Genomic DNA, 16,505 nt, shown 5'->3' on the forward strand with positions numbered 1-16,505 from the left:
GAAAAATTAACTGCAACTATAAGGGCACTCGGAAGAGAGCATACCTCCGCCAGGCTGATTAGTTGATGTTTTGTATCTCACTGACCGGCTGGATCTGCCTTTGTACCTGAACTAAAATGTATTCGGCTTGTTCTTGACACCTAACCAACTCACCCACCAAGTTTCGTCCAAATCCGTCCATAACATTTTGAAATATCCTGCTATATATCGGTTTAGCCCTGTCACTCAATGGTGAAGAATCACTTAAAAAAATTCTCTGGTCCGGATCTGGATTCGGATCTTCACCAAAGTCAAATCAATTCTTCCTTGTTTCATGTGTGAGAAAACATGTGCTCCCTGGTTCTCTCACTCGAAACATGTGATCACTGGTTCTCACACTAGAAACATGTGATTCCTGGTTCTCACAGTAGAAACATGCGATCCCTGGTTCTCACACCAGCAAAATGTGATCCCTGGTTCTCACACGAGAAACATGCGATCCTTGGTTCTCACACCAGAAACATGCGATCCTTGGTTCTCACACGAGAAACATGCGATCTATGGTTCTCACACGAGAAACATGCGATCCCTGGTTCTCACACAAGAAACATGTGATCCCTGGTTCTCACACAAGAAACATGCATGCGATCCTTGGTTCTCACACCAGAAACATGCGATTCCTGGTTCTCACACAAGAAACATGTGATCCCTGGTTCTCACACGAGAAAGATGCGATCTCTGGTTCTCACACTGGAAAGATGTGATCCCTGGTTCTCACACTGGAAACATGTGATCCCTGGTTCTCACACTAGAAACATACGATCCCTGGTTCTCACACTAGAAACATACGATCCCTGGTTCTCACACGAGAAACATGCGATCTCTGGTTCTCACACTGGAATCATGTAATCCCTGGTTCTGACAGGAGAAACATGCGATCCCTGGTTCTCACACGAGAAACATGCGATCCTTGGTTCTCACACGAGAAACATACAATCCCTGGTTCTCACACTAGAAACATACGATCACTGGTTCTCACACGAGAAACATACGATCACTGGTTCTCACACGAGAAACATACGATCCCTGGTTCTCACACGAGAAACATGCGATCTCTGGTTCTCACACGAGAAACATACGATCCCTGGTTCTCACACGAGAAACATGCGATCTCTGGTTCTCACACGAGAAACATGTGATCCCTGGTTCTCACACTGGAAACATGTGATCCCTGGTTCTCACATGAGAAACATGTGATCCCTGTTTCTCACACTGGCAACGTGATCCCTGGTTCTCACACTAGAAACATGTGATCCCTGGTTCTCACACTAGAAACATACTATCCCTGGTTCTCACACTAGAAACATGCGATCCCTGGTTCTCACATGAGAAACATACGATCCCTGGTTCTCACACTTGAAACATATGATCCCTGGTTCTCACACTGGAAACATACGATCCCTGGTTCTCACACGAGAAACATGCGATCTCTGGTTCTCACACGAGAAACATGTGATCCCTGGTTCTCACACTGGAAACATACGATCCCTGGTTCTCACACGAGAAACATGCGATCTCTGGTTCTCACACGAGAAACATGTGATCCCTGGTTCTCACACTGGAAACTTGTGATCCCTGGTTCTCACACTGGAAACTTGTGATCCCTGGTTCTCACACTGGAAACATGTGATCCCTGGTTCTCACACTAGAAACATGTGATCCCTGGTTCTCACATGAGAAACATGTGATCCCTGGTTCTCACACTCAAAACATACTATCCCTGGTTCTCACACTAGAAACATACTATCCCTGGTTCTCACACTAGAAACATGCGATCCCTGGTTCTCACACAATAAACATATGATCCCTGGTTCTCACACTAGAAACATACAATCCCTGGTTCTCACACTAGAAACATACGATCCCTGGTTCTCACACTAGAAACATATGATCCCTGGTTCTCACACAAGAAACATGCGATCTCTGGTTCTCACACTGGAAACATGTGATCCCTGGTTCTCACACGAGAAACCTACGATCCCTGGTTCTCACACTAGAAACATACGATCCCTGGTTCTCACACTAGAAACATGTGATCCCTGGTTCTCACACTGGAAACATACGATCCCTGGTTCTCACACGAGAAACATGCGATCTCTGGTTCTCACACAAGAAACATGTGATCCCTGGTTCTCACACTGGAAACATACGATCCCTGGTTCTCACACGAGAAACATGTGATCCCTGGTTCTCACACTGGAAACTTGTGATCCCTGGTTCTCACACTGGAAACTTGTGATCCCTGGTTCTCACACTGGAAACTTGTGATCCCTGGTTCTCACACTGGAAACATGTGATCCCTGGTTCTCACACTAGAAACATGTGATCCCTGGTTCTCACATGAGAAACATGTGATCCCTGGTTCTCACACGAGAAACATGTCATCCCTGGTTCTCACACGAGAAACATATGATCCCTGGTTTTCACACTAGAAACATGGGATCCCTGGTTCTCACATGAGAAACATGTGATCCCTGTTTCTCACACTGGCAACGTGATCCCTGGTTCTCACACTAGAAACATGTGATCCCTGGTTCTCACACGAGAAACATGCGATCTCTGGTTCTCACACGAGAAACATGTGATCCCTGGTTCTCACACTGGAAACTTGTGATCCCTGGTTCTCACACTGGAAACTTGTGATCCCTGGTTCTCACACTGGAAACATGTGATCCCTGGTTCTCACACTAGAAACATGTGATCCCTGGTTCTCACATGAGAAACATGTGATCCCTGGTTCTCACACTCAAAACATACTATCCCTGGTTCTCACACTAGAAACATACTATCCCTGGTTCTCACACTAGAAACATGTGATCCCTGGTTCTCACACAAGAAACATATGATCCCTGGTTCTCACACTAGAAACATACAATCCCTGGTTCTCACACTAGAAACATACGATCCCTGATTCTCACACTAGAAACATATGATCCCTGGTTCTCACACAAGAAACATGCGATCTCTGGTTCTCACACTGGAAACATGTGATCCCTGGTTCTCACACGAGAAACCTACGATTCCTGGTTCTCACACTAGAAACCTACGATCCCTGGTTCTCACACTAGAAACATACTATCCCTGGTTCTCACACTAGAAACATGTGATCCCTGGTTCTCACACTGGAAACATACGATCCCTGGTTCTCACACGAGAAACATGCGATCTCTGGTTCTCACACGAGAAACATGTGATCCCTGGTTCTCACACTGGAAACATACAATCCCTGGTTCTCACACGAGAAACATGCGATCTCTGGTTCTCACACGAGAAACATGTGATCCCTGGTTCTCACACTGGAAACATACGATCCCTGGTTCTCACACGAGAAACATGTGATCCCTGGTTCTCACACTGGAAACTTGTGATCCCTGGTTCTCACACTGGAAACTTGTGATCCCTGGTTCTCACACTGGAAACTTGTGATCCCTGGTTCTCACACTGGAAACATGTGATCCCTGGTTCTCACACTAGAAACATGTGATCCCTGGTTCTCACATGAGAAACATGTGATCCCTGGTTCTCACACTCAAAACATACTATCCCTGGTTCTCACACTAGAAACATACTATCCCTGGTTCTCACACTAGAAACATGCGATCCCTGGTTCTCACACAAGAAACATACAATCCCTGGTTCTCACACTAGAAACATACGATCCCTGGTTCTCACACTAGAAACATATGATCCCTGGTTCTCACACAAGAAACATGCGATCCCTGGTTCTCACACGAGAAACCTACGATCCCTGGTTCTCACACTAGAAACATACGATCCCTGTTTCTCACACAAGAAACATGTGATCTCTGGTTCTCACACAATAAACATGTGATCCATGGTTCTCACACTAGAAACATGTTATTCATGGTTCTCATAATCTTTCTGTCTTCTGGCCCAAAAGCCTTTTACCAGACCACTGGTGTTTTCTGTGATGAATCACTTGCTGTCTGGCTTGGCTCCTCATTCAGGATAGCATTGAGTTGGTGCCACTAGCCCTCGATGCTTTGCCATTCCTTCGTTTCATCAACGGACATCCGTATTCGTCTCTCGTTATTTCGACCCAGTGGTGATACTTGTACTTGTCGACTTGCATCAGGGCCCATTTGCTCCAGTGGTGTTGTTGTTGTTGTTGTTGTTGTTGTTGTTGTTGTTGTTGTTGTTGTTGTTGCCTATGTGGGGTCACATATACCGATTTTTAGCATGTCTAGAGACTTTTTAAAACCACACTGTCCTTAAAACAGCTCGGTGTGAGGGGATGGGGCGAGTGGGGGTGGTAGACTTGCCATCTTTCAAGGCCTGTCTGCCCACTGGTTAAAGTGCCAGGTACAGCAGTCTCATACCTTTTTGCACTGCCTGTGTTTGTCCAACCCTATTTTCATGTTTGTGTCATGATAGATATTGAAACACAGACTCATTGTCCAACATTTCACAATTGTTTCTTGAATCACACATTCCCCCTTATCCATCATTATATTTTCTCAGCGACATCAATATGATATTATAACATGTTCAACCTCCGCCCTGAATAAATGTACGAAGTATGAGGATAAATGAATTTTTATTGCATTCCCATCCTAGCTGTCTGTGTTGCCTAACTCCAAGTTCAATGAACTCCCATTGGCCATTGTTTCTGAATGAACAATGACTTTCCCGTGTGTGTGTGTGTGTGTGTGTGTGTGTGTGTGTGTGTGTGTGTGTGTGTGTGTGTGTGTGTGTGTGTGTGTGTGACATGCAGGTGCCATGCCCAACTGGGGCAGACATGAGCCAGCACCCCACAAACTCTGAAGTTCCAAACACTCCGGACAGGTGTTATACAGGTATTGTGCCACCAAATCTGTTTGTGCTCAATGACATGGAGGACTGTCGACTTGCACATAACTGGCTGCAACAAAACTTCCTGTCTGGTACAGGTGAGCAACTGGTTGCTGAGTCACATTTGCACAGGTGCACTGCTCAATATCCTCTCTCTAACCCATATGCTTGTACTTAATAACGTTCAATCCACAGGGTATACCTGTCAATAATTAGTTCAAACAACTGTGGGTAAACTTTGTAATCATTGTACACAAGTTCATTCATTGTGAACATGATATCATTGACAATCCCTGATGCATAATTGATATCTTAAGTAAATAAGTCGAGACTCTGTCTGAAAGCGAACTTTTCATTGAAAGTTTCTACTTGCCTCGTAATGCTGTTTAAATGTTCTAGGCATTGTCGCCGATATTTACAAGATGCCTACCATAGATATTTATGACCTCGACCTCTGTAGCCGAGCTGATAATCAACGTTTTCACTTTTCTCATTTGAGGCTAAAGTTGGACTTTTTCTACAGTGAAGGTTATAAACCCTAAATCTTGTTTCCCCATGAACACCACGACTGGATCAAATCGGCCATTTGTGAGCTGATGCTGTGTTGTAGGAAACGCAGTGGTTTATGGAAACCGCTTGGAGGCGCACACCATCATCCAGGCTTTGCTCCAGCTGGGCATCTCCGGTTCACGGCTACACCTTGTCGAGCCACCTTTACGTGTTGGACCCTCTTGTTTTAACAACTTTGCTATCGAGGAAGCAGCAAGAGCAGCTCTGCTGCAGGCTGGTGTCATCGTTCATTCGGCTTGCTTGTTAGCCCACTGGAGTGATGGCAAACAGTTACGACATGGGGACCTAATCACATCGGTCTCTTTCACAACTGACACAAAGGCTTTATCTCTTCCATGTGCCGTAAGCTGATTTCCTTATTCATTGCATGCATCTGTCATGTCCTGAAATCGGATGTTTCTTCATCGGTTTTGTTGAATAACATAAAATCTCCACGTCAAATTGAGCATTCACCTTTTGGAGCATGAGGGTGAACCGGCACCTTCAGGGACTGTGCTCCCAAATTGTTGAAAGCTAAGATTCCTTGAACTATGCTCGACATGTGCGTAACAGGGACTCTCAACATCCTACGTCTGTTTTGTACCGTACTGAACCATCACACAGTGTCCTGCCGGAATAAAATGAAATGAACAATCTCTGAAAGGAACACAATCAAATGGACAACAGAACACATTAATATCTGGGAACATGACCTTTGCATCTTACACAACCTGAACCCCCATACTGGTGTACAACACACCCTCTTCCCACTTCACCATCAAGGTGTATTGCAGTTGGAACACATTAACTCCATGAACATTGTGTCCCATGTTGTACATCCAGAACCACCTCCACCAAGTAACACACAAGAGCTGCAACAAAATCTCCTCTTCAATTGGTAGAATATGGATCAGCTTTTCATGAACAACATCATTGATTTGATGTCTCCATGGGTTCAGGTTATGTATGATGCAAAAGGTCATGCTACCAGATACTAACATGTTGTTGTGGAAATGATGGGAAAACAACAAAGATGTGGAAAATAGGTTGAAGATACTTAATATAAAAGAGTTAAAGATCTTGTAAATATTTTCAAGTGTTTGTGTGTTTGCTTGTGTGTGTTTTGTTCATAAAGCCAAGCATATTCTCTCTGCTAACTCCCCTACCCCCACCCTCTCTCTCTCTCTCTCTCTCTCTCTCTCTCTCTCTCTCTCTCTCTCTCTCTCTCTCACTCTCTCTCTCTCTCTCTCTCTCTCTCTCTCTCTCTCTCTCTCTCTCTCTCTCTCTCTCTCTCTCTTTCTCTTTGTCCCATCCTTGCTCTACCCCCTCCCAATACAGTGCAGCACCCTCGTGCTTCACCTCTATCACTCTCCCCTCCTCTCCTTGTCTGTCTGTTTTTGGACAAATCCGGACGGTGGTTATGTCTGGACCTTGTTTGTCTCGGACGTGTCTGGGCAATGTTTTTGTCCTTATGGGAGTTTGTCTCCAGAAGTGTCCGAGTAGTGTTTGTCTCCGGTCAGCTTAGCTCTGGATGCATCCAGGCGGTGTTTGTCTCCGGACGCATCCACAGGCAGGAGTTTTTCTTTGGACAGCTTGGCTCCAGATGCATCCGGGTTGTGTTTTTCTCCCGAACCTGTCCGGGCGGTATTTATGTCTGGATGGTAGTTTGTCTCTGGATGTGTCAGGGCAGTGTTTGTCCCTGGACGCATCTGGGCGGTGTTTGGCCCTGGACACGTTTGGCGGTGTTTGTCCCTGGACGCGTCCGGGCGGTGTTTGTCCCTGGACGTGTTTGGCGTTGTTTGTCCCTGGACGCGTCCGGGTGGTATTTATGTCCAGATGGGAGTTTGTCTCCAGACTTGTCCGGATGTGAGTTAGTCTCGAGACTTGTGCAGACAGAAGTTTGTCTCTGGACACGTCCGGATGAATTTGTCTTCAGATGTGTCCAAGCAGTGTTTGTGTCCAGACGGCTTGGCTCCGGATACATCCGGCGGTGTTTGTCTTTGGGCTGTGTTTATGGTATGACGGGTAGAAAATGGATTTCAGACATTATTTTGTTTCCATCTTCACTTTTTTATGCAGAATCATTTTGATGAAACAGTATGAATCGTAATTCACGCTCCACCGCACGTCTGCCTTCCCTTCCTCTCACCTCACACTCTCTTCCCTTCCCCCATCCCTTCTCGCTCCCCCACCCCTCCTTGGTCCCCCTCACTCCTCTGTCCTTTTCCCTCCACCTTTTCACTCTCCCTTCTCTCTCTCTCTCTCTATCTCTATCTCTATCTCTATCTCTATCTCTATCTCTATCTCTATCTCTATCTCTATCTCTCTTTCTCTCTCATACACCCCTCTCTCCCTCTTCCCCCCTCTCTTCCCCCCTTTTTTTCCCTCCCCCTTTAGTATTCCCACCAGTGAGGCGATGAGTCCTATTTGCTAGTTCTAAATATATCTGGTTTCTGGTTAATTTCTGATAGTTGTGATTCACCTGAGGTGATTAAGAAAGACCCATTGAGGGCTATTTGGCTTTTGTGATCCAACACCATACACTGGATCACATCGTACGTCAGGCTCGCTCGGCCTCATTTGCATACGCCGTGCAGGCGCGTCATCTGTGTGACGCTCGCTCGGTGGATTTGGAGTTCCAATTTGCACGGTATCGTGGCTGTTGGACACGTGATCTGGTGAGATCGACCCCAAGGCGATCGATCATCACGGTTGTGTTAATACGACTCAACTCGTCGGATTTATACTGGGCATCCAGAGGACAGATGACCGTTACAATATGTGCTGTTAACCCATATGATAATGTTTGTATCAAAGGTTGTTAATGTCAGGGTTGCTTGCAATCAGGGCTGTTCATTTTAATCTGGTAGGACACTGTACCTGAGGCTAGCCCAGGTTGTCTATTCAGGGAATGTTTTCTACAGTATGGAATGCTTATGCAGACCTTGGTAGATATATTTCATGATGGATAATAACATGAGAACATATCAGTGCATTTATCATATTAGAGAGCTATTGGAGGCCGTCTACGTATTGCACATAAAAAATGAGAAATTTCACTCCCTTCCATCCCGAACCCGACTGTTCTCCACTGTAAAAAATAGCACGTGGTAATTTATCTCGACAATGTAAAAGAACAGTACCAGAGGATTATCTTTAGTCACACACGGCTTTGCCCAAAAACCTTTCTCTGATATAGAAAAGAAAATGTTAATTAAGTTGCGGTTGTGGTTTGTGTCAAGTATCAACATGCCTCCTGTGTTAATGCAAGTTTCACCAAACCCACCACCCCTCCCCCCCTCCCGAAAGAATACCCCTCAAAAATCCTCATTATGCTGTGATTGTTTGCATCCTGTCTGTGATGTGTTCACCTCTTCATACCTAACCTTTCCTCATTGTCCTCTTTCCCCATTCCCATGGAGTAAATGTCCGGTTGCATCGGGTTTGTGGTGTGGATGGGATTGGTGTCATGGAGGACGTGTTCTCTTGCATTGGATGATTGGTGGGGATTGGGGGGGGTGTAGATATGGTACAGACATGAATTTCATTTTCAACAAAGCAGAAGGACAAGGCCCAGAGGCATTCACAACCTCCTGTAATAATCGAAAAGGAATAAGAGTCAACCACAATGAGTGTCTTGCATCATATACAGACAACACCAGGTGGGGTAGAGTGATTCTCTCCACAATGAAGGTCACGAATGAGCCAGCTGGGTTTTTACAGACAATCCAATAGTGGCATAGTAGTTATCCTGAAACGAGCTTGACTCTCTGAAACTTGGAACCCAAATCCTTCACACTGCTCCCTTAAGCTGGATTTGAACACACGACCTATCATACGGCAGTCAAGTTCCCTCAACAACAATCCACCACCATACCCCATGATGGCTCTATAAACTCTTGGGTTACCATTTCCTTGTACTTCCTTGTGTACGTGGGTTTGGAATTCAATTGGAAAAAGAAATTGAATTTTTTTTTAAATCAAGGAAATGTAACTTTTGTTTGATTAATGTGTAAGTAAACAAGCTCACTTGTTTATTCCATAAAAACTAACTACGAATGAGCAATAAAGGTATATTTAAACACATGAAGTGTGCACACATGAACCCAAACCCATCACACAAACCCTTTTCCTTCCACCAACACGCTCCTCTTCATGCTGCAGAAGTTTTAACTCCATATCATGATTTGCAGTCATTTCTTGATTTCCAAAGTGAAAGTTTAAATGTGAATACAAAGTTAAAGACATCACAATACAACTTTGGCTATGCTGCCTATCTTGCGGGGGGGGGGGGGGGGGGGGGAAATACCAACCCCATGATTAACATTCTTTCATAATAACTCATGAACCCCTCCTACCATCCCCTGCTAATACTTCAACATTCTGGTTTTGTACATGTCAACAATTTGCACCAAAATACCAATTAATTTTACATCTTCAACAAGCCATACACTGAGCCAGTGAATCCAGGGGATTATTCTTCACATGTTGTGTGATTGACATATGTGTGCGACATTTACTGTTGATATAAAGTGGAAGCTCATTTGGACAAATTTCAAACATACAGTACACATTATTTTGTTCATTTAATATCTGAGTGTTTCAAATTATATTATAAAAAACTCAAATAAATGAACTGTTGATAGAGAAGCACAGAAATAAATTCAATGTCTTTCATTAAATTAATCATTAAATGAATTAATGTACAAAATTAAAGTGAATGTCTGTAAAAGCTGTTTGGAAAGGTGGTTGTAAAAATGGTTGTAAAATTGTTTGTAAAAGTTGTTTCTAAAAGTTGGTTGTAAAAGGCGGTTGTAAAAGGTGGTTGTAAAAGGCGGTTGTAAAAGGCGGTTGTAAAAGATGGTTGTAAAAGTTGGTTGTAAAAGTTGGTTGTAAAAGTTGGTTGTAAAAGTTGGTTGTAAAAGTTGGTGGTAAAAGTTGGTTGCAAAAGTTGGTGGTAAAAGGTGGTTGTAAAAGGCGCTTGTAAAAGTTGGTTGTAAAAGGCGGTTGTAAAAGTTGGTTGTAAAAGTTGATTGTTAAAGACAGTTGTAAAAGTTGGTTATAAAAGGTGGTTGTAAAAGTTGGTTGTAAAAGTTGGTTGTTAAAGACGGTTGTAAAAGTTGGTTCTAAAAGGTGTTTGTAAAAGTTGGTGGTAAAAGCTGGTTGTAAAAGTTGGTTGTAAAAGTTGGTTGTAAAAGTTGGTTGTAAAAGTTGGTTGTAAAAGTTGATTGTTAAAGACAGTTGTAAAAGTTGGTTATAAAAGGTGGTTGTAAAAGTTGGTTGTAAAAGTTGGTTGTTAAAGACGGTTGTAAAAGTTGGTTCTAAAAGGTGTTTGTAAAAGTTGGTGGTAAAAGCTGGTTGTAAAAGTTGGTTGTAAAAGACAGTTGTAAAAGTTGGTTGTGAAAGGCGGTTGTAAAAATGGTTGTAAAAGGTAGTTGTAAAAGTTGGTTGTAAAAGTTGATTGTTCAAGTTGATTGTAAAAGTTGATTGTAAAAGTTGGTTGTTAAAGACAGTTGTAAAAGTTGGTTATAAAAGTTGGTTATAAAAGATGGTTGTAAAAGTTGATTGTAAAAGTTGGTGGTAAAAGGTAGTTGTAAACATTGGTTGTAAAAGCGTCGTTTAAGTGGTTGGAAAAGTTGGTTGGAAATGTTTCTAAAAGTTGGTTGTAAAAGGCGGTTGTAAAAGTTGGTTGTAAAAGCATTGTAAATGTTGGTTGTCAAAGCGGTGGTGAAAGGCAGTTGTGAAAGGCGGTTGTAAAAGTTGATGGTAAAACGCAGTTGTAAAAGGAGGTTGTAAAAGTTGGGTGTAAAAGGCGGTTGTAAAAGGCGATTGTAAAAGTGGTTGTAAAATGTGGTTGTAAAAGTTGGTGGTAAAAGGTAGTTGGAAAAGTTGGTTGTAAAAGCATTGTTTAAGTGGTTTTAAAAGTTGGAGGTAAAAGGTAGTTGTAAAAATTGGTTGTAAAAGCATTGTTTAAGTGGTTGTAAATGTTGTTTCTAAAAGATGCTTGTAAAAGGCGGTTGTAAAAGTTGGTGGTAAAACTGGGTTGTAAAAGGAGGTTGTAAAAGTTGGGTGTAAAAGGTGGTTGTAAAAGTTGCTTGTAAAAGGCGGTTGTAAAAGTGGTTGTAAAAGTTGGATGATAAAACGCAGTTGCAAAAGTTGGTTGTAAAAGCATTGTTTAAGTGGTTGTAAAAGTTGGTTGTAAATGTTGTTTTGAAAAGTTGGTTGCAAAAAGGCGGTGGTAAAAGTTGATTGTAAAAGTTGGTTGTAAATGTTGTTTGTAAAAGGCGGTTGTAAAAGTTGATTGTAAAAGTTGGTTGTAAAGGTCCAGTCACACCTTGACGTTTTAGCCAGCAATGGCAACGTATCAAAATGTATGTAAAACGCTGGCTGACGCTGAACTTTTTATGTTTCTTTTCAAGATTCGGACGTATTCATAACGAGTTGGTCGTATGCATAACATATTAGTAACGGACACAGAACGTTTCGTTGTCTTCTAGATAACTTGTACCAACGAATGCTTATTCTGTTGTCGGCGTTCACAACCTATGCCCAACGATAGTCTAACTTATGCATAGCGCGCTGCACGTATCGCCGACGATCACGTGGCGGAGCCTATTAAAAGGCTGCTGCACAATGATTCAAATCATAACCGCCGGAGAAATGGAAGTGTCAACATCGCAGTCACACATTGGCGATCTTGCCAGCATATGCCGACCTCTGAAAAATGCGTCTAAAACGCTGGCGCACGTCGAATACGGTATGGGTAAGTTTGGTATACGTGAATAGAACGCTAAAGTATGCTATCATACGTCGTAGTAAGTGGAGTACATCTTGTACTTTTAAACGTGTTAAACATTTTACGACGTACTTGCCATATGCCGCACACTTCTGCATGTGATGGGAATAAGTTGTACGCACGATATGCGATCGTTGGCACATGTCGACAAAAGTTACTTGTAAGTTACTCATAAGTCGAAACACGTCAATGTAATGGTTCGCGTCAGTGTTCCAGACTGCCTGGTTTTTTAAATTTGTATTTTTTCTTCGGTATGACGGTGATGTTGACACTTTGATTTCTAGTGCGGTTATAATATAATATAATTAATAGGCTGCCGCTCAACGATTTAAATCATAACCGCACTAGAAATCGAAGTGTCAACATGACTGTCATACCGAAGAAAAAAAAAAAACCAGGGAGTCTGGAACACTGACGCTAACCATTACATTGACGTGTTTCGACTTATGGGTACCTTACAAGTAGCGTGTGTCGATGTGTGTCAACGATCGCGTAACGTGCCTACAACACGTTACTCATAGGTTAGAAATAAGTTTCGGGTACGCTAAATATTACCTCGACGTATTTCGACTGATGATTAACTTACAATTAACGTGTGTCGACGTGTGTCAACGATCGCATAATGTGTCGACAACTTATGGCCAGCGTCGCGGAACTTGTGAGTCATACGCTGGCATAAGTCGTAAAATTTGAGGACAAACGCAAAGTACAACGATGAAAGCCAGCGTACTACGACGTATGGCAGTGTTTTTCAGCGTGCTCTCAATGTTTCCAAAACTTACCCATAACGTATTCGACGTGTGCCAGCGTTTTAGACAAATTTTTCAAAAATCGGCATAAGCTGGCTAAAACGTCAAGGTGTGACTGGGTCTTAGATGTTGTTTCTAAAAGACGGTTGTGAAAGGCGGTTGTAAAAGTTGGTTGTAAAAGGTGGTTGTAAAAGTTGGTGGTAGAATGTAGTTGTAAAAGTTGGTTGTAAAAGCATTATTTAAGTGGTTGTAAAAGTTGGTGGTAAAAGGTAGTTGTAAAAGTTGGTTGTAAAAGCATTGTTTAAGTGGTTGTAAATGTTGTTTATAAAAGGTGGTTGTAAAAGTTGGTTGTAAAATGCGGTTGTAAAAGTGGTTGCAAAAGGTGGTTGTGGTAAAGTTGGTGGTAAAAGGTAGTTGTAAACGTTGGTTGCAAAAGCATTAAGTGGTTGTAAATGTTGTTTCGAAAAGGCGATTGTAAAAGTTGGTTGCAAAAGGCGGTTGTAAAAGTTGGATGTAAATGTTGGTTATAAATGTTGTTTCTAAAAGGTGGTTGTAAAAGGTGGTTGTAAAATGCGGTGGGAAAAGGCAGTTGCAAAATTTGGTTGTCAATGTTGTTTCTAAAAGTTGTTTGTAAAAGTTGATTGTAAATGTTGGTTGTCAAAGTTGGTTATTAAAGTTGATTGTAAATGTTGGTTGTAAATGTTGTTTCTAAAAGGTGGTTGTAAAAGGCGGTTGTAAAAGTTGGTGGTAAAATTGGGTTGTAAAAGGAGGTTGTAAAAGTTGGGTGTAAAAGGCGGTTGTAAAAGTTGCTTGTAAAAGGCGGTTGTTAAAGTTGGTTGTAAAAGTTGGTTGTAAATGGCGGTTGTAAAAGTGGTTGTAAAAGTTTGTTGTAAAAGTTGGATGGTAAAAGGCTGTTGCAAAAGTTGGTTTTAAAAGCATTGTTTAAGTGGTTGTAAAAGTTTGTTGTAAATGTTGTTTCGAAAAGTTGGTTGCAAAAAGGCAGTGGTAAAAGTTGATTGTAAAAGTTGGTTGTAAATGTTGTTTGTAAAAGGTGGTTGTGAAAGGCGGTTGTAAAAGCTGGTTGTAAAAGTTGATTGTAAAAGTTGGTTGTAAATGTTGTTTCTATAAGATGGTTGTAAAAGGCGGTTGTAAAAGATGGTTGCAAAAGTTGGTGGTAAAAGGTAGTTGTGAAAGTTGGTTGTAAATACATTGTTTAAGTGGTTGTAAATGTTGTTTCTAAAAGATGTTTGCAAAAGGCAGTTGTAAAAGTTGGTTGTAAAAGTGGTTGTAAAATGTGGTTGTGGTGAAGTTGGTGGTAAAAGGTAGTTGTAAAAGTTGGTTGTAAAAGCATTGTTTAAGTGGTTGTAAATGTTGTTTCTAAAAGTTGGTTGGAAAAGTTGGTTGTAAATGTTGGTTATAAGTGTTGTTTCTAAAAGGTGGTTGTAAAATGTGGTGGGAAAAGGCGGTTGCAAAAGTTGGTTGTAAATGTTGTTTCTAAAAGTTGTTTGTAAAAGTTGGTTGTAAAAGTTGATTGTAAATGTTGGTTGTAAAAGTTGGTTGTTAATGTTGATTGTAAATTTGATTGTAAATGTTGGTTGTAAATGTTGATTCTAAAAGTTGGTTGATTGTAAAAGTTGGTTGGTTATAAAAGTTGGTTGTAAAAGTTGGTTGTAAAACATGGTTGTAAAAGTTGGTTGTCAAAGTTGATTGTAAAAGTTGGTTGTAAATGCTTGTAAAAGTTGAATGTAAAAGTTGGTTTGAAAGGCGGTTGTAAAAGATGGTTGTAAAAGTTGGTGGTAAAGGGAGTTGTAAAAGTTGGTTGTAAAAGCATTATTGAAGTGGTTGTAAAAGTTGGTGGTGAAAGGTAGTTGTAAAAGTTGGTTGTAAATGCATTGTTTAAGTGGATGTAAATGTTGTTTCTCAAAGATGTTTGTAAAAGGCAGTTGCAAAAGGCGGTTGTAAAAGTGGTTGTAAAAGGTGGTTATGGTGAAGTTGGTGATAAAAGGTAGTTGTAAAAGTTGGTTGTAAAAACATTGTTTAAGTGGTTGTAAATGTTGTTTCTAAAAGGCAGTTGTAAAAGTTGGTTGGAAAAGTTGGATGTAAATGTTGGTTATAAGTGTTGTTTCTAAAAGGTGGTTGAAAATGCGGTGGGAAAAGGCGGTTGCAAAAGTTGGTTGTAAATGTTGTTTCTAAAAGTTGTTTGTAAAAGTTGATTGTAAATGATGGTTGTAAATGTTGATTGTAAAAGTTGGTTGGTTATAAAAGTTGATTGTAAAAGTTGGTTGTTCATGTTGATTGTAAATTTGATTGTAAATGTTGGTTGTAAATGTTGATTGTAAGAGTTGATTGTAAAAGTTGATTGTAAAAATTTGCTGTAAAAGTTGGTTGTAAAAGTTGGTTGTAAAAGTTGGTTTTAAAAGTTGGTTTTAAAGGCGGTTGTAAAAGTTGGTTGTCAAAGTTGGTTGTAAAAGTTGGTTGTAAAAGTTGGTTATTAAAATTGATTGTAAAAGTCAGTTGTAACAGTTGGTTGTAAAAGTTGGTTGTAAAAGTAGGTTGTTAAAGTTGGTTGTGAAAGTTGGTTGTAAATGTTTATTGTAAAAGTTGATTGTAAATGTTGGTCGTAAATGTTGATTGTAAAAGTTGATTGGTTGTAAAAGTTGATTGTAAATGTAAAAGTGGTTGTAAAATGTGGTTGTGTTAAAATCGGTGGTAAAAGGTAGTTGTAAAAGTTGGTTGTAAAAGCATTGTTAAAGTGGTTGTAAATGTTGTTTCTAAAAGGCGGTTGTAAAAGTTGGTTGGAAAAGGTGGTTGTAAAAGTTGGATGTAAATATTGGTTATAAATGTTGTTTCTAAAAGGTGGTTGTAAAACGCAATGGGAAAAGGCGGTTGCAAAAGTTGGTTGTTAATGTTGTTTCTAAAAGTTGTTTGTAAATGTTGGTTGGAAAAGTTGGTTGTAAAAGTTGGTTATTAAAGTTGATTGTAAATGTTGGTTGTAAATGTTGTTTCTAAAAGGCGGTTGTAAAAGTTGGTTGGAAAAGTTGGATGGAAATGTTGGTTATAAGTGTTGTTTCTAAAAGGTGGTTGTAAAATGCGGTGGGAAAAGGCAGTTGTAAAACGTGGTTGTAAAAGTTGTTTTTGAAAAAGTTGATTGTAAAAGTTGATTGTATATGTTGGTTGTAAATGTTGGTTGTAAAAGTTGATTGTAAATGTTGGTTGTAAATGTTGGTTGTAAAAGTTGGTTGTAAAAGTTGGTTGTAAAAGTTAATTGTAAATGTTGGTTGTAAATGTTGGTTGTCAAAGTTGGTTGTCAAAGTTGGTTGTAAAGGTTGGTTATTAAAGTTGGTTGTAAAAGTTGATTGTAAGAGTTGGTTGTAAAAGTTGGTTGTAAAACTTGATTGTAAATGTTGATTGTAAAAGTTGGTTGTAAAAGTTGATTGTAAATGTTGGTTGTAAATGTTGGTTGTAAATGTTGGTTGTCAAAGTTGGTTGTAAAATCGTTGCAAAAGTTAGTTGTAAAAGTTGGTTGTAAAAGTTGGTTGTAAAAGTTGGTTGTAAAAGTT

The 16,505-nt window shown here is 40.7% G+C and overlaps 1 protein-coding gene and 1 long non-coding RNA gene across 5 annotated transcripts in view; one reads left to right on the forward strand and one right to left on the reverse strand.

Moving 5' to 3' along the window:
• LOC147022549 (uncharacterized) overlaps positions 1–656 on the reverse strand; it is a 50,890-nt gene extending 50,234 nt beyond the window's left edge. Inside the window, exon 1 of the long non-coding RNA XR_015059780.1 lies at positions 45–656. This is a non-coding gene — a long non-coding RNA (uncharacterized LOC147022549). The remainder of the gene's footprint in view (positions 1–44) is intronic.
• Positions 1–16,505, forward strand: part of CFAP61 (cilia and flagella associated protein 61) — a 256,962-nt gene that overhangs the window by 211,116 nt on the left and 29,341 nt on the right. For all 4 annotated transcript variants that reach the window (XM_085887234.1, XM_085887231.1, XM_085887232.1 and 1 more), the window contains 2 exons: positions 4,775–4,949; positions 5,462–5,763. In XM_085887234.1, the coding sequence (XP_085743360.1) occupies positions 4,775–4,949; positions 5,462–5,763 (477 nt within the window). The remainder of the gene's footprint in view (positions 1–4,774; positions 4,950–5,461; positions 5,764–16,505) is intronic.

The sequence above is a fragment of the Eptatretus burgeri genome, chromosome 7, assembly GCF_056783735.1.
Source record: "Eptatretus burgeri isolate ZD-2024b chromosome 7, Ebu_testis_v1, whole genome shotgun sequence".
NCBI classification, from domain to species: Eukaryota; Metazoa; Chordata; class Myxini; order Myxiniformes; family Myxinidae; genus Eptatretus; species Eptatretus burgeri.